We start from the raw sequence: 18,895 nt of genomic DNA, 5'->3' as shown, positions 1-18,895 counted from the left end.
ATTCAACATTGTCCCTTCATTATGCTGTTGCAAATTTTCTGCGCCTTTATACATAAATCCAATAATACACTACATAGTGCACTACATTCTGTTCATACGTTTTAATTTGGGGAAAGGACTTTTAGCCACAGGACCAAATGATCATTTGTGCCAAAACCAAGACCATGTTTTCAATTGGCACAATTTAGAAAGTATGAAAAGGATTACAGGGTGGACTTAAAGCTAATGTCAAGGAGCTAGTGCTCCATCTTCTTGGACAATTCAATCCGATACTAAAACCACTTAGTGGTAAAGGTACAGATGACTTCTTAAATTCTTTCAAAATATAGGCAAGTATTAGCTTATCTATTATAAATAATTATTTAGGCAATAGCAGACAGCTTGAAGTCTGGTTCCCTACACCTACCTTATTAATTTGCTCCAAATGCTCAGCACCAATTCCTGAGTGATTTTTAACTAAAGAACTGCCTTGGTCAGTCAATTTAACTACCAAAGTTATCACTACATGATAACTTCTAACTTAAGTTCACCCCCTGCTGGCCACAAATATAGGGAAAAAATGAACAGCTATTAATTGGTTTTCTGCCTCTTCCCTATTCAAAATAAATAAACAAACAAAAAATGACTTTTCCTCTAACCTAGCTTGTATACTTATTATCAAGAGCATTACATGTCCTTTAGCTAAACGGCATTAGGAGCAATTTAGAGATACCATCACTAATCCTTCTCCTCAGCCCTCAGATTCAAAGGCTAAACCAACCAATAATATAGATGGGATGGGACTCAGAAATAGTCCAACTATAGGATTAAGTCAATGACATTTTAAAACCTCTTAAATGATAGCTATAAAACTAGAAAGCAGGTACCTTCTCAGAAAAAGTGGCTTTTGGAGTTTTATTACTGGTCAGTCGCATGACCTTTCACAGGGCAATTGGTGGGACTTAAGGAAAGAAAGACTTTGATCCAGGACTAAGGGTTGGGGTGGTGAAAAAAATACAGGGGAGAAATAGGGGTTTACCAATTTTCTAATGCTTAGCAGTTACAGGCCTTATTGCAAACTGCTAGGATGGAAGCTGTTCAGATAGCCTAATACAGTGATGGCTAAACTTTTTGCCATCGCATGCCAAAAGCGGGGGGGGGAGTGAGGGGATCAAGCGTATGCATGCCCACACCCATAATTCAATGCCCCCCTGTACCGCACCCCTCTGTGCTCCCCCCCACTTTAGGCATGTGATGGCGAAAAGGTTACCGGTGGGCCCAGAAGGCCAGTTTCTCACCCTCCCCAGGTTCCAGAGGCTTTCTTGGAGCCTGGGGAGGGCGAAAATGGCCTCCCACACACCACCCGGAGGCCCTCAGGAGGCTGGAAACGGCCCATTTCCCAACTTCCGGTGGGCCCAGAAGGCCTGAAAATCAGCTGGCTGGTGTGCCCATGAGCGCTGGATCTGAGCTAGAGCAATGCTCATGTCGCCACAGATATGGCTCCACATGCCACCTGTGGCACGCGTGCCATAGGTTTGCCATCACAGGCTTAATGGAACAGGCAGTGAGAGTTTCTCTGAGCATTTTTACTCATTATTGGGCAGTACCGTTTTCCTGAAAATAAGACCCAACCAGAAAATAAGCCCTAGCATGATTTTTCAGGATGCTCGTAATATAAGCCTTACCCCCAAAATAAGCCCCAGTTAAGATAGTCAACCAGACGGAGGTGTTTAGTACTGTATTTTCCCCAGAATAAGACCTAACTGGAAAATAAGCCATAATGCGTCTTTTGGAGCAAAAATTAATATAAGACCGGATTTATTTTGGGGAAAACAACGGTAGTAAAGAAATGGATTTTCAGTTAAACAGAGTTCATATCAGTACTAGCATAGCCTTTCATAGATAAAAATTTTTTATTTCCCATATTTCATCACAGCAATATTTTGTCCTACTTCCAGCATAAAAAGCCTGATTTGGAATCAGAAGGCTTCACTATCACTTTTGTTATAAAGCACTAGGAAGGTCTGGAACTAAACAGTAGAAAAATATCAGAAACAAGACAAATCAATAAATATTTCTCCCTAAACCACATTATCAGATAGGAATGCTATTTTTTTTTAATGACAATTCAGCTGCTGCCAGATTGAATGGGCCATAAGCTTTAGGTACATAAAACAGTAGTACTTAACAAGATATAGAGCTGGTATGACAGGATTTATGGCAGTATCACTTTCGGGATGTAATGGCAATGAAATCTTAACCGCCACATGCTGGTTTTGTTAGAAACGTGGAGACCACCTGACTAGCACTTAGGATGCTCCTGCTTTCACTCACATAACAATCTGAAGGTCCCAAAGGTGCTTTTTCAAAGGTGACATCCCAGAAGTTTCTTCAGTTCTGACTAAAATTTCAGTCAGAACTGAAGAAGCTTGTTGGATGAGAAGAGAAACGTCTCCAAGCAAAAACAAAGGAAGTCCAGTCGCCTTTGAAAAAGCACCTTTGGGACAATCATGACCTGGATGACTGAGAATCTCCATAGATAACGATTTGAAGGGATACAAGACTTCTGAAGGGATACAAGACTTTTCTATTGCTCGAACTAAGATGTGAGATCCTATAAATGACAAGAGACAGCTTATTTGGGAATTTCATGGATTCCTCATCTTTAGCACGTGTGATTTATCGTATTTTTTGGGCTCTAAGATGCACTTCCCCCTCCCCCCAAAAAAGTGGGTGGAAATGTGGGTGCACTTATAGAGCGAATATAGCCCTGTTTTTGGCCTCCTGAAACTCCCCCCCCCCTCGTGCATCATGTTTTCACCAAAAACAGGCCTGCAGAGTGCTCCTGGGGGCTGGGGAGGGCAAAAATGGGATGCGAGGAGGCCAAAAACTTTTTTTTCTTCTTTTCCTCTTTGAAATCTAGGTGCGTCTTTTACTTTGATGCGTCTTATAGTCCAAAAAATACATTAATGTATGACTGTGTATCGGTAGTTTTGAATTACTACTGATGCACACTCGCACATTAATTTGAATTTAAAGCATTGAAAGAGAAAAAATCCTTAGAGAATATGGATTTATATTTTCCAATCTAAGCATCTGCTTATAGATATTTTATACATTTATTATTTTATTTATTTATTAAATAAATATTTGCCTTATAATTGATAACTGCCTTATTTATAAATAAATAATTTTGGTGATCCATAGAATATAGTGCCAATATAAATAGGTAGCTGATGGGATAAGAAGACCTCATCTCCATCCCATCCAGCTCTTAGCTCTCTCAATTAGGCTTTAGTACAACACTTAATAATATTTGAACTCTGTGTTGTTTCAATCTTTTGCCTATATAGAACAGTCCATATTCCTAATCGCAGCAGCATAGTTGCAATAGTTATTTATTATTATATTTATTATGTACTCATTTGATTTGATTCCTCATTTGTTTTTCACTGTTTTTTTAAACAAACGTTCAAAACTGTAGTTACATTTTAAAAAAATAAGATAAACTGATTGTTCCTCAGAACAAAACCCACGTCTCATAGATCATTGGCTACCTGTAATAACAATGCATTATTTCCTCGGGCATTAAATATATCTACCGAAAGAATATGGTGAATTTGTTTCCATTAGCCACTCAGAAAACAAACTGCCAAGAAAAACAGAGATTTCGGGAATAACCCTGGAGTTCCTATTCTTGAAGGTGATGGAAACCAGAAAACTTTGGGAGACCAATTCTATCTCTAAAAACATGAAGGCTGTTAATATTACACAGCATATGAGTACCACCAACCAGCAGTCAGCATATGTAAGAGCATTTGTTGTAAACAATTCGGTATCAAGAAACTAACACGTAGCCAAAAAGAAAATGGATGATGTGAAAAATAGCCGGGCAAGATTGAAGCAACTAATGGAAACATATAAATTAAACATTCAATTTTATATATTTATGATTTTAGTTAAAAGGAAACAGAAAAGGTCTTATCACCATCGCTCGGAGCCGGAGGGATACAGAAATACAAATCTTTAGTTCTGTGAAGATAAATTCCAATGACTGCCAACAGTTGAAGAAATGAGATGGATACAGATATTGCAAGCCCATTTCATGACTACTGTAAGTTCTAGATACAATGCTGCACAACCTGTGATCCATGTCATTCACTGTCAGGATGCTATGAATATATAATTGTATTTATTCATAATTAAGACATAAAATGGTTAAGTAAACATTAATCTCATGTAATGCTGAAGTACCACAACCAAATATATGATTTTCTAGAAAAGCTTGAGAGGTTCCTTAATTTTCTGAAAGGGAGGAGAGGGGGAAATTGGGGAGGGGGAGCACATAGAGAACCCCCCCCTCCCCAATTTCAAAATGCCAGATTGATTTGACGTGAGGTTTAGGATAATTAGAACATCACAGAACTGAGAAATTCCCTTTTGCAAGATATAACAAAGGCCACCTATTTTTTTTTTTCTTGTGCATTTGAAGAAAGTTTACAAATCTCAAATAAATCACATTTAAGCCAAACACTGTGCCTTGGATTCCGTTTAAGAACTCCTTAATTACCATATGAGTAAGAAAGATCTTTCATATTTCGTACAATAGGAATTGAAATATTTTTATGAAATCATACCTTTAGCTTAACCTCACTTGTTTAAAAAGCTGCTAAGAAATTAGTAATTTTTTTCCTCTAACCAATGTAAGGTATTTTGTTATGAAATATTAAAATACTGGCAGAAAATCTATGAACTCTTTTGAATTATCCGTAACCTCGCAGCACTAGGTTCAATAGAATCCTCTACATTGTACACTGAGAGCTTATGCACCAAAGACAAATTCCTTGTGAGTCCAATCACACTTGGCCAATAAAGAATTCTATTCTATTCTGTTCTCTTCATAGTTAAAGAGCTTCATATTAAGAAAATCAATTAAAAAAACTGTGCAATATCTTTACTGAATACCAACATTCACTGTCTTTTTGGAAAAAGTGTTACGAAGTCCTAGGTCTAGGATAATCAGTGTCCTGAGTATGTAGGTAATAACAGGCCTCTATTTTAGCCACACTGTGCACGGCGGGCCAAAAAGGCAGAGATGGAGTGGGGAAGTTGCAGTGCCCCAACTTGTACATGGCCTGCACCCGACCTCCAAGCCCCCCCCTCTCCCTTGCAGCACCCCAGCACTCCTTACCTAGGAACCCTTCTATTTAGAAATCCACAATTCTCAGTTAATGATGGCAATTGGGAGTTCTAGGATTGTGGTTGTTAAACCAATGCGTAACATTTTTATTTATTTATTTGCAAAATTTATTGGCCGCCCATCTTACCATAGGGTATCTCTGAGTGGCTTACAGTTACATCTAAGCTAAAACCTAGTAAGTTAAAATCAAACATTAAAACAAAAAGCAGCGGGGGAGGGAGTGTGTGTGTGGGGGGGGGCTGAGTGTGGGGGAGGTGGGATCTGTTATTGCTCCACTGTGCTGTTCCCCACTAGGCCCCAAGCCAACTGGTAGAACCATGTCTTTAAGACCCTTATCAAAAGATAGGAGGATTGGGGCCAACCTCATATTGGGGATGCAAGACGTTCCAGAGGGCAGGAGCAACAGCAGAGAAGGCCCTCCTCTGGGACCCTGCCAGCTGGAATAATCAAGTTGACGGGACCCACAGCATGCCTCCTTGGTACAGGCCAACCCCAGTGGGGTGAGACAGTCTCTCAGGTAACCTGGACCTATGCCATGAAGGGTTTAAAGCTGATCAAGGTGGTAACCAATGCAGCCTGTGGATCAGTGGTGTTATGGGGTCATTCTTGGGGGGCCCAAAACTACCTGTGCTGCTGTACTCTGCACCAGCTCTAGATTCTGAATACTCTTCAAGGCAGTGGTGGGTTTCAAAATTTTTTACTACCGGTTCTGTGGGTGTGGCTTGGTGGGCGTGGCATGGCTTGGTGGGCGTGGCAGGGGAAGGATACTGTAAAATCTCCATTTCCTCCCCACTCCAAGGGAGTTACTGCAAAGCCCCCATTTCCTCCCAATCAGCTGGGTCTTGGGAGGCAGAGAATAGATGGGGGCGGGGCCAGTCAGAATTTTTACCACCGGTTCTCCGAACTACTCAAAATTTCTGCTACCGATTCTCCAGAACTGGTCAGAATCGGCTGAAACCCACCTCTGCTTCAAGGGTATAGAGCACATTCCAGTAGTCCAGTGATGGGATGACTAGGGACCGAACGACTGAGCACAGGGAACATGATGTCTTGCTTTATAGCCTCATTGCTTAGCAGTGGAAATTTTGATCCCATCTTAGGTTGTAAGTTGAAGACTATCTGTATACCACATTCTTTTAAGATCTATCTCCCCAAGTCAAAAAAAAAGCAAATAGGATTGGTAAAGCTATATAAATTTAATGTTTCAAGTTTCTTTTAGAGAACTTATGTTATGTTTTCTTTCTGCCTTCACAGAGAAAGAATAATTACCTTGCTTTAAAAAAAATCTTTTAGTGTGTTTGAGATTTATATAAACTGGATTTAATATATATAACATATTTTACTCAATTAATCATTTCTGAAACAATTTCTATTTGTTTAAGAGTTCGGAAGATACTATGCCTCAGATGGAAGATTTGCGTTAAGAAATCTGAATATATTCAACAATCGAATAGGATCTGTCTAACTAAAACATACTCTAGTTGGGCAATGTGCTTGAACAAAAATCAATATGCCACAGTGTGTGTGTGTGTATGTATGTATGTATGTGTATGTATGTGTGTATATATATATATATATATATATATATATATATATATAGCGGGAGGGGGGAATCTCAGGTTTCCATGTAGCTTCAAAGTAAATGTAGTTTGGGATGTGAAACTGTATCCTGTGCCATCTTTTGCAGCAGACTGATTTTGTGTGGCTGGCTTGGTCTCATTGATTGATTGGTTATGTGCCTTCAAGTTGGTATTGATTAGCAATTATATAGTGATTACATAGTGAATACACAGTGATTACGTAGACAGATTTTCTCCAAGAAGATCTGTCCCCATATCCATATCCATATCCGATCCTTGGCAGAATTACACAACCTTCTATTTATTTGGCCAAACAACCAAATATTTGCAACTTGGAAAACAACAAAAACTTCTACCGTCCAAGAACTTCATACGCAGTGAAAGAGTGCTTGAAAATCCGTTCTTAAAGTTCAGCTAATGTCTGAGTAAGTTTTCACTTCAATTAGCATGAAAAGTAATTCTGTCATGCTGACAAATTACTCCTGTTAATCTATAAAATGTCTGGTACTGCACTGCTGCACCTTAAGTCCTAACTTCTGGCATGTGAACATACAAATCTTACTGCCAGCAGTGAATTGCTCCAAATATTTTTTTTATTACGTAAGGCAATTTGGAGTTTTGGGGAATATAACTATATATCCATTCGTGTTTACATGAGTTTTAGACAATTAAGCAGGGTAGAAGTTTCAGCATGAAATGAACCCATATTTGGTATAACATATAGAAAAAAAACAGGAAAGGTTGGACATTTATAATTTTTTTTTCAATGTCAAAAGCTATCTTCCAAGGAAAAAAAACCCCTAAGTTTTAAATTGATGGAATGATAACATTCTTAAATGCTTGTAACCCTAAGTGACCAAAATGATTAGTTCGAAACTTAATGGGTTTTGAAATGTTAAGAATTTTCTTGTCTTTTTCTGCTGAGAACAGAACGTTCGTAATATCTTATTGGGCTTAGAAACAATAACAAATCCTCCAGACACATTTGATTCTGTTATTGTTTTAACTGTCTAAACATCAATCTTTTTAAGTTCCTATCATGGAAGTTTTAAATAATTGGTCATTTAGACCCAAGAACAAGTACTCAGTGATGGAAAACTCCTGTCTGAAGGATTTCCTCTTGAATTTCAAGCAGCTTCATAGTTTTCTTTTGTGCCCTTGGAATTGCGTATTTCAAAAGATACTTCAGAATTAAAAAGGACTACAGGCAGTTCTTGACTTACAGCCACAATTAAGCCCAAAATTTATGTTGCTAAGTGAGCTAAATTGTTAAGTGAGATTTGCCCCATTTTATAACCTTTCTTGCCACAGTTGTTATGTGAATCTGGCTTCCCATTGCGTGTGAGAAGATAGCAAAAGGTGATCACATGACCCCAGGACACTGCAACCGTCATAAATATGAGTCAGTTGCCAAGTGTCTGAATTTTGATCATGTGACCATGGGGATGCTGCAAAGTATGAAAAATGGTCACTTTTTTCAGTGCCGTTGTAACTTTGATCAGTCACTAAATGAACTGTTGGATGTCGAGAACTACCTGTACTCTACCTAAGCTAAATGGAGGAGTCATTTGTAATAGTATGGCGAATCATAATTTTAAAATATATTTTGGCATAATGCCTACTTTTCAAAACTACAATCTAGCACAGGAGCAGAAATCACAGATAGAGTAAGGGTATACTATCTGAAACCTGAGGACTACAATGCATTTCCCCCAGAAGCCTTGGCTCTGGCTTCCACATGCTCTCCAAAACTTTCCACCAAGTAGATCAGGGGTGTCCAATCTTCCTGGCTGGGGAATTCTGGGAGTTGAAGTCCATAAGTCTTAAAGTTGCTAAGGTTGGACATTGCTGAAGTAGAAGTTGTGAATACCCATAGCAGGGAGAACTACCAGACTGACATGCTTAATCTCAAGAAGATTCAGATCTGGTTAGAATCTAACTAGAAATCCTAGGGTTGCAGATTAGATTAGAAAATTGCAACAATATTCTGAGGGAAGGCAATGGCAAACCATATTCATCCAATTTCTAGATTCTAAAAATATTTCCATATTTTTGCCTAGAAAACTAGATGGATATGGCTAAGAAGTCACTAAGAGTTAAAATCAACTCAAGGAAGTCTTTACTTTAAGGCACTATTAATGTGACAGAGGAAAAAAAAATATTACATTATTAAATTCAAAGAGGATGATAATATGGATTATTTCATTGGCTTTAATTTTTATTAAATTAAAATGAAATTATTATTGCTATTGTTGTTGTTGTTGTTGTTGTTATTCCTTAAAAATGCAAGAGGCATGGTGGCTCAGTGGCTTAAAAGCCACTGGAGAAGGTCTATACTCTGGCAGTTCGAGTACTACCATTCTGAGACAGAGTGAGCTCCTGTCACTTGTCTCAGCTCCTGCCAACCTAGCAGTTAGAAAGCATGTAAATGCAAGTAGATAAACAGGTACCCCTCTGATAGGAAGGTTAACAGCGTTCTGTATTTTGCCATACACTTTGGGCTGTGGAGTAATGTCATATTTTCATATGCCACGTGCAAACATCTTTGGACAAAACTGGCTCAATAGCTTAAAGAAGCAGATCCCCCTAAAGTCAGCTACAACTAGCAGAATAACAGCCACAGTGACTCCTTTAACAATGCAGCTTGAAATGTTATTTGAAAGCCAACATCTTTAATCCTAAAAAGGTTACATATCTTTATTTTAAAACAATCATTTCTATTGATGATCATTACTGAATAATTCTAAGAACTACATCAAGGCAAAAGAAGCTAAGCAAAAGATAAACAAAATAATTAGCAGTTCTTCTTAACCATGCCTAGCCTTTATATTTATATTTATTTATTTATTTATTTATTTATTTATTTATTTATTTATTTATTTATTTATTAAATTTATATACCGCCCTATTCCTAAGGGACTCAGGACGGTGAACAGCGAATGATAAAAATACATGTAATACAAACGTTAATTTAAAAAAACCAATTAAAATATATTAAACACTCTGGTCCTAGATAATTCAAGACATCCCAGTTTAAAATAAAACCAAAAAGCAATATAAAGGGAAAGTTAGGCCAGGCCGGCCTGCTGAAACAGGAATGTTTTGAGGGCACGGCGAAAAGTGCGCAGATCTGGAATCTTCTGTATCTCTGGGGGGAGCTCGTTCCAGATGGTGGGTGCCCTCACAGAAAAGGCTCTCCCCCTGGGGGCCGCCAGTCGACATTGTTTGGCTGACGGCACCCTGAGAAGCCCCTCTCTATGGGAGCGTACTGGGCGGTGAGAGGCTATTGGTGGCAGAAGGCGGTCTTGTAAGTACCCCGGTCCTAAGCCATGGAGCGCTCTAAAGGTGGTAACTAAGACCTTGAAGCGCACCCGGAAGACCACAGGGAGCCAGTGCAGCTCACGCAGGAGGGAGCCACATGGGAGCGCCATGCTGCTCCCATAACTACCCGCGCGGCCGCATTCTGGACCAGCTGGAGCCTCCGGGTGCTCCTCAAGGGGAGCCCCATGTAGAGAGCATTACAGTAGTCCAGGCGTGAAGTGACGAGCGCATGAGTGACCGTTTTTAACGAGTCCCGATCCAGAAAGGGACGCAACTGGCGAATCAGGCGAACCTGATAAAAAGACCTCCCGGCTACAGCCGTCAAGTGTTCTTCTAAAGACAGCCGTGAGTCCAAGAGGACGCCTAAGTTGCGAACCCTCTCCGTGGGGGGCAATGACTCATCCCCAATAGTCAGTGATGGCACCAATTGACTATATCGGGACGTCGGAAACCACAGCCACTCGGTCTTGGATGGTTTGAGCCTGAGTCTGTTCCTCCCCATATTTAATATGCTGTTAAATATGAACTGAGCTTCCCAAATTAAGAGATATAATGTATGAATCTTTCATAAATTAGCTTTAGAACTAATTAGCATCCTTTAGCATGAGATTAGACCCAGTTGGTAAACATCTTAAAAGTAAATAAATGGCAGGAATTCAAAATAGTCTACTTTTTGAATACTTGAAAAATTACTTACCCATCATTGGAACATGTTAAAAACTCTTCTTTTATTTTTGGATGCCAACAGCCTGAATTAAGCATTGCTGTGTGTCCCTAGGATGATGAACAGAAGGTGTGAATATAATGCATAATAAGTTATGTTTAACCAAACAATTTATTTGTTCTCTTCTTTTCCAAATGCTGCAACAAGCAAACATAATTATTATCCAGTACCCTGTAGGAACACAGTGGCTCGCATGGTTAGGATGCTAGTTTAACCAGCAGCAAGCTCCCGTTCGAGACCCGAGTGCTGTCATGGGGTGGGGTGAGCTCCTGTCCTTTGCTCCTGCTGGGGACATAAAAGGAGCCCCAAACTGGGCACCCCCCTGGCAACAGTGATGTCACCGGCTAATCCTTTCAATCCGTAAGTGCCTAGGTGTCTCCAACACAAGTGCCAAAATCCAATACCCTTATAAACGTCATTGAAAACTGAAGAATAAGGTGTCAAACCCCGAAACCCCAGGGTTTGCCATACCAGGGAAGGGAAGGAGCTCCTCCACTGGTGATGGGGGGGTGTAGAACCGGAGGCTGCAGCAGCGTGTCAAAGAACGCCACGGATCAGCTGTTCGGCAGAGAGTGGCCCACGGATCAGTTGTGCAGTGGGGAGGTGGTGCGGTGCGAGGCAAGCTGCCTGCTTAGAAACACCAGTTACGGGCCAACGATCAGCTGTTCGATGCTGCTGCACAAATGGGCCAACAATCAGCTGTTCGGGGCCATGGATTGACCGGCCGGCGTCCATTCGGCCGTTCCGATGCACAGCTGACAACGGGGTGAGGACTGCGCTGGCAGGAGGGCTCACCTAGACAAACCGCACTGGGAGGCAGATGCTCCCAGCACTGACTTTACATCCATTTGCTTTTTGGAACTCATTGTGTGCTAGAGTACAGTTCATTAAATCCAGTAAGCCTCACAATGTATTGTGTCTTAATTACTGGTTTAGGTCCGGAGCTCGGACCTCTTGAGATAAGGAGGATAATCTTGCAACTGTCCATGTACTCAAACATTGATATCTTTCCATAGTTACTTCTTCCACCTCTAGTTACCTCTTCTTACTTTTTAAAATCCCACTCAGAATCTATATAAATCACTTATACTATTAGCAACAAAAACTAGTGAAAAGGCAATGTACATGCACAACTATTTTAACTACCTGTTTTTAATAATTTCATAAAAGTGTCTAATAAGCCAACCTGAAATGAAAACTTGCTCTATCTTCCTCTCAGTTATACTCTCAAAATACCTCTACAGGTAGTCCTCAACTTACAATCATTCATTTCCAACTATTAGAAGTTACAACAGCACAAGTGGTTTATGACTAGTTTTCACACATACAGTATAACTATCGCAGTATCTCCATGGATCACATCATCAAAATTTAGATTCTTGGCAACCCGCATGTATATACGATGGTTGCAGGATCCCTGGGACCATGTGATCGCCATTTGCAATCTTTCCAGACGGCTTCCAATAAACGTCAATAGTAAAAGCTGGGATTCTCTTTACAACTCAACGATTCATTTAACACTGCAGTGATTAGCTTAACAACCATGGTGAAAAGATTATCAAATTGATAATAGAGCCTTGATAGTACAGTGGTTTAATGCACCCTGTTATTAACACAGCTGCCTGCAATTTCTGCTGGTTCGAATCTCTCCAAGGCTCAAGGTTGACTCAGCCTTCCATCCTTTCTAAGGTAGGTGAAATGAGGACCCAGTTTGTGGAGGCAATAAGCTGACTTTGTATAAAATACACAAAAGAATGAAGGCTATTGCTTAACGCATTGTAAGCCGCCCTGAGTCTCCGGAGAAGGGCGGCATATAAATCAAATTTTAAAAAAATAAAAATTGAGTGCGACTCATTTAACAACCACTTTGCTTCGCAACAGAAATTCTGGTCTCACTTGTGGTTGTACGTTGAGGACTACCTGTACAGAATTAAGAGATAAAACACCTTATTCAATCCTAACTTTCCCTTCAATGCTGCTCTTTACTATTCTTTCTGTGCCAGACCCATTAGCCAGTGGTCCAATGGCCTTACAAGTTTATCCTTTGCCCTGGGCAATTTAAAGTGAGATTTTCTTTCTTTTTTGAATATCTTTTATCAATTCTTTGCATATTTTTTTGGCCAACATTCTGGCAAGAGTTGCATGTTTTGGATGTGGAAAACAAGTCTAGAGGACCTTTATCTAGACTTTATTGGTATCTGATCTTGCTCATTAGTTATTATGGTGTTCTTCTGAACCTCTTGGAACATTTCTGATCTGAGGGATACTTTGGAGCTGATCTTTTAGTTTTATAGTTCTGAACTATCTCCAAACATTTTTAAGATGATGGATCATTTTAATTTTTCCTTTCAACTTTACTTTCAACAATCCTTTAATTTTTTGCAGATCTGCTCTTCCGCTGTCAAATGTGTGTGTGATAGACTTTATTGGCAAGCACCATTTACATTTATATTTAAAAAATTATTATCACTACTCCCAATTAGTTCATCTAGTTTTTGGACAAGACTATAATTAATACTTGAAGATTAAGGCCAATGTTAACAGTGATGTTGGCTTCCAGAGTGGCTGTTTCAAGGCTCAACCATTTGTCAAGTCCAAAAGATGCATTTTGTCGGTCCATGTGACTACAACTGAAGTTGCCCATTACTATTTCCTTCTCAGATGCTATTATGATTGTACTTTCAGTCTGTAAGCTCATTAGAGAATACCCAAAGCTTTATATTCCCAAGAGACAATATGCCACTCTAACTTTATATAGAGTTACATGAACATGGCAAGGTTGTGATCTGCCATGCTGCTCATACAGAGCCTGGTGAACCTGTATGAGCAATAAAACTATGCCTTAGGCAAAACAACAGGGAGTGTGTTGATTCATGAGGTCAGGACTTTGGGCTGACAATAGGTAGACTTGCGTTCAAGACCCAGTTGCTGCTGTGGGAGCTCCCATCACACACTTCAGCTCCTGCCAACCCAACAGTTCAAAAGCAAGTGACTGCGAGTAGGTAGATGGATACCACTTTGGTGAGCAACTTAACGGGGACATGAAAGGAGCCCCCAGCTGGACATCCCCGGGCAAAGGAGACGTCATCATTCAATCCTTTCAACTCAAAGAGCTTCGGAGCTCCTGACATGAATGTAGCAGTAGTCAAAACATCATTATCTGTTTCCTTTATTTAAAAATTATATATTTTAGAAAAATATGGTTTATATTTTTCAATGAATGCTACAATATTTCGCAAGAACATGAAAAAAACCCTCTAAAATTACTTTATTCAAGCTCTAAATTTATCTCCTTACCTTAGTGTTTGCCATATCTACAATATACTGGTCCCCCTTCACACACTCCATCACAGGAAAGCCATCTCTGTCAAGAACCTTAGCTTGAGAGTTACCCGCAACAACAAGAATGACATCTCCAGTGCTGCTGTACTGCAAAGACTTTATCTGGTGACTGAAAAATTACAGAACCAAAGTTAAATACTAACAATTAAATATAAAACTGCCTACAATTTTGCTTACAGTTATTAATACATTTGGGGGAAAGCATCATGACATACCATTCACATGGTTGCAGAGATCTAAAAGCCTGAAGAGATGCATCCATTCCAGCAAAATCCCAAAATTTAACATCATAGTCATATCCTCCAGTTATCAAACGGGCACCCGATGGATCCAATCCTAAAGCAGAGACCTATAAAGTAAGATGTGAAAATGAACTGTGAACCAAATTAATTTGTAAAGTATACATATGCACACACGCTCACACACACACAATCAAGACTATGTGCATATACCATATTTTGCGCACCATAAGGCACACTTTTCCCCCCCAAAAAGTGGGTGGAAATGTCAGTGCATCTTATAGAGTGAATATTGCGGGAGGGGGGAGGGGGTTTTGCCGTGGCCGCCTGTCACTGCTGCCGCCGTTCGCTGCTGCTGGGGAACACTGGAGCTTTTGCTGCCGAGCAACTGATCAGCAGTTGGATCGGCCTCCCAGAATGCCGCCGATCAGCTGTTCTAGGTGGCATGGATTGCCGCTGCCGACGTTCGCCAATTGCTGCTGAATGTTGGCGGTGTTGATAGGCAGTGGTGGTGATCGCCAGCCATCCCCACGGCCTAGAACAGCTGATCGGCGGTATTTCAGGAGGGTGATCCAACCGCCAATCAGCTGCTCAGCAGCAAAGACTCCAGTGTTCCCTGGCGGCAGCAGCAGCTCAGCTCAGTTGACTGGTGGTGGGCGCAATGTGCTGAAGCTGACCAAACTGTTTGCTGTTTGCTGCAAGGATGCTAGCCTTATAAATGCTGGGAGGCAGAGGCAGTTTTTTTTTCTTGTTTTCCTTCTCTAAAGTTAATGTGCGTCTTATGGTCTGGTGCGTCTTACAGTGTGAAAAATACGGTATGTGTTTTATGTGTGATTTGAATGTATTTTTTCATAGAAAAGTTGGTCTTAGTACATTTAACTGTTCAACTGTAATGTAGACATTTGAAGTTTAGAATTTATTTCTTTTCTCTTAAATTAGCCAACTGGATTCTTATGAATTTCTACTCTACGTATGATCAAATCTGTATTCAATTCCTTCTACTTTTTTTCACAGAATTTATTTTCTTCTCAGGGTCAACATATTCTATCCTAAACCTAAGAAAGGGAAATATCAAGATGCTTACTGTTTTTGTGCCATGGTGGAGGGTAATTTCATGTGAGTCAGGAATCTTCTTCACAGGATCCTAAGAGAAATAATATTGTTCAGAATAACATTTCAGTATAGATATAACATCTATATAACCACAATAATTCTAGAAATGGGAGAAAGGAAGAATTACAGCAGGAAAAATCCTCTTCCACTCGCCTAAGAAGCAAGTTCCACAGATTTGGTGCAGTGGTTAGAATGCAGTATTGCAGGCTAACTCTGTCCACAGCCTTGAGTTTGATCCTGATCACTCAAGGTTGATTGAGCCTTCTATCCTTCCGAGGTCAGTAAAATGAGGACTCAGATTGTTGGGGGCAATATGCTGATACTTGTAAACCACCCCAAGCGTGCTGTAAAGCACTATGGAACGATATATAAATCTAAGTGCTACTGCTATTTTAGCTAGGCTTAGCTTAGATACACAGACGAAATATTTGTCCCTCCAAGAAATAACTGAGTTCTACTTATATTGCAGCTCAAACAAATTGGAAGTAATCAGCTACATAAGAAAGTATTTGTTTTAATTCAGGAAATAAATGTTCTCTGTGGAATTAATTTAAACCAAACCACAGCTGTACAAAACCTGAAAAATTTAGGAAGTTCTACATTTCTCTATAAAACTTCTCTAAATTGCACTGTGAGCCAAGCTTGGTCTAAGTCCCATTAATTGATAAAAAGGATAAAAAAAAGAACCGTGTATTGTATCATGTTTTCATAGAGTAGTTTCTATTTTACTTTAGAACAATGTTTGGAAAAAATATAGTAAACTGGAAAATTAAAAAATACATGAGCCGTAATGCTTCTAATTTAAAGGAATAAAGTTTAGCCCACCAATTTATCCATCTTCAGTACAGTGACTGTGGGATGTAATTATTTTGCAAATGGGTGATTAGCACCAGAAAGGCCCACATATTTTAATAACAGGAACAACTGAGGATATGGAGCAGTGTTTCTCAACCTTGGAAGCTTGAAGATGAGTGGACTTCAACTCCCAAAATCCCCCAGCTAGCAGCGCTGGCTGGGGGATTCTGGGAGTTGAAGTCCACCCATCTTCAAGTTACCAAGGTTGAGAAACACTGATGTGGAGGAAACCAAGAAGAACTTTATGGGGCAAATGAAAGGAAATGGGAAAAGAGATCTATCAGATTCAGAGGGAGATTAGGGTATCTTTGACCAAGCTAACTGAATTGCTTGTAGGCAAGGTCATGGGCTGGATCATGTAGCACATTATCAAGTAGCACATGTAATGCTTTTCTGTCTGCACTGCATTAAAAAAAATGTGCAGATTCATCCTTTGGAACTCCAAATCCAAACCGCTTGAAGTACTTTTTGGAGAGAGATTATTAGCCATTCAACTCAAGGGATTCCTGAGTCTTAAACAAAATTGTTTAACCAAAATAAAATTAAGATTAACAACCTCAAGGGACTACTCTTGGCATAACATCTCTTCAAAACAGCCAAATAGTTATGAAGAATCATAATGTGACCCAATTCTATTTTAATATCACTAAAAGTCCTAAATTGTAGAATACACTATAAATATCCCAAACCCGCCCCAAAAATTGCCTATATATGAACACAAATTCCGTTACAATTTGAGATGTGCCCAATGGTTTCATTCCCACAAAATTAAGAACATCAGAAAACATTTGAGGATCCAAAGAAAACATTTAAATAGTATATTGTAAAAAGTGATGTATCATGTGACAGAAGGCACTCTATACAATTCTGAGTGTTATCATAAGCTTCATTAATTTCAGCAAAGCACTCTTATCTTAGCCTTTCACTCATTTCTGATATTCAGAGATGGCAAGTTGGGAGTTCTGGTCCCACCTTAGACATATAAAGCCAACTGGGTGACTTTGGGCCCATCAGTTTCTCTTGTTCTTGTGGCTAAAATAGGAAGAATGAGTATTATATATGTTTGCCACCTTGAGTTATTTATAAAAAAAAATAATAAAGGTTACATATAAAATAAGAACTATTTAATACTGATGCCCTTGCAGCATCTTTCAGAAGCACTGAGTGTATTGGAAAAGGCTGTTATTGAGACTGGTTTATTACTTCATAAAAATAGTTCTTTTTAAATGACAAAAATAAATGTGGACAGTTTATAAGAAATCTGGAAGAGAGAACTAAGGGGTCCTTTTGCCTAATCAATGGCTTTAGACATTAAGTAATGTTAGATGTTTCTTATGAGTAAATTCAATTAGTTCAGGAAAAAAATATCATTTAAAATCTGTTGGACCCCTCAAAATGTTTCTATGGTAGAGGTGTAATAAATTTGAAAGAATTATTTATTCCTTCTTTTATTATTAATTTATTGGCCTGATGTTATTATGGCGAAATAGTTTCTTGGAAAGCAGAAGAGTTAAAGAGGGTTATGTTTGGTTAAAGTAGAACCACAAAATCGGCAATCTTTCCATTTATGCAATAAGTTCAGTATTTCCACTTGGGGTTTTGCAAAAAGGGTGATTGCCCCCTTTTCCCCCCACTTAAAATTAAAGCTTTTAGTATCTGATACAGTAAAGGACAAAGTTCCAAATCTGTTAATTTTTTCCATTATTACAATGCTGATGATTTCTTTTGTTTTCTAGCTACTATGAATACCAAACAAACGACGAAACCCAGGACAAAATTTTCACATCAAAATGCGTTGAGTACCAACTTTGATGAGTTTCAAAGCAGTTGAGTACCAAGGTACCACTGTATGTGCGTGTGTGCATGTATGTGTATACACACACACACACACACACACACACAATTTTCCCTCAATTTCATTTCTATCCCGAACATTTTTGTTACTTTAAAAATTCCCAGGAATTCTACATCTGCCAAGCTTTTACAATAAAACATTAACACAGAATTTCAAATGTTCAAACAGTTAATACACAATATTGTCTTCTTGAAAGAATTAATGACTAGTTAAATCACTACTACCATTTTCATTTTTCCAAGTGAATGGCTGAAATCGCCTTGAACACCTAACAACTTTAGATGGATGCACGATATGAAGCTCAGAAAAGGCTTTCATGGCTTACTCTCTAAGCCACTAAGTTACATTCACTCACATAATTGGGTTGTTTTTATTTCCCATTCTGTGCATTCAAATAATTGGCACTGAACTGACGGTTTCTTTCCAACCATATTAACTTATATTAAATTTAATTGTGAGGCTGCACTAACATCAAATCTAATATGAAATGCTTTCAGTACGCGTTGTGATCAATATTTTGTATATTTCTTAGGCCAATAAGTGCTCCGTTTTATCAGGCTTAACTGATGCCTGGTAAAGATTTCCAGGAACACTAATCAGAAGTCTGAGGAACAAATGAATTAATTGGCATTTAAGGAGAAGAATAAGGGTGAAGCATTGACAGAAATCTGTATCTTAAGAAGATAG

The 18,895-nt window shown here is 39.1% G+C and overlaps 1 protein-coding gene across 2 annotated transcripts in view; it reads right to left on the bottom strand.

Moving 5' to 3' along the window:
• Nucleotides 1-18,895, bottom strand: part of WDR70 (WD repeat domain 70) — a 136,736-nt gene that overhangs the window by 93,957 nt on the left and 23,884 nt on the right. For both annotated transcript variants that reach the window (XM_060690705.2, XM_060690706.2), the window contains exons 6-9: nt 15,470-15,529; nt 14,362-14,495; nt 14,102-14,255; nt 10,778-10,854 (exon numbers count right to left, since the gene is read on the bottom strand). In XM_060690705.2, coding sequence (XP_060546688.1) covers nt 10,778-10,854; nt 14,102-14,255; nt 14,362-14,495; nt 15,470-15,529 — 425 coding nt within the window. The remainder of the gene's footprint in view (nt 1-10,777; nt 10,855-14,101; nt 14,256-14,361; nt 14,496-15,469; nt 15,530-18,895) is intronic.

The sequence above is a fragment of the Pantherophis guttatus genome, chromosome 2, assembly GCF_059756535.1.
Source record: "Pantherophis guttatus breed Tessera chromosome 2, ASM5975653v1, whole genome shotgun sequence".
NCBI lineage: Eukaryota > Metazoa > Chordata > Lepidosauria > Squamata > Colubridae > Pantherophis > Pantherophis guttatus.
This window is presented reverse-complemented; position numbering and strand designations above follow the sequence as displayed.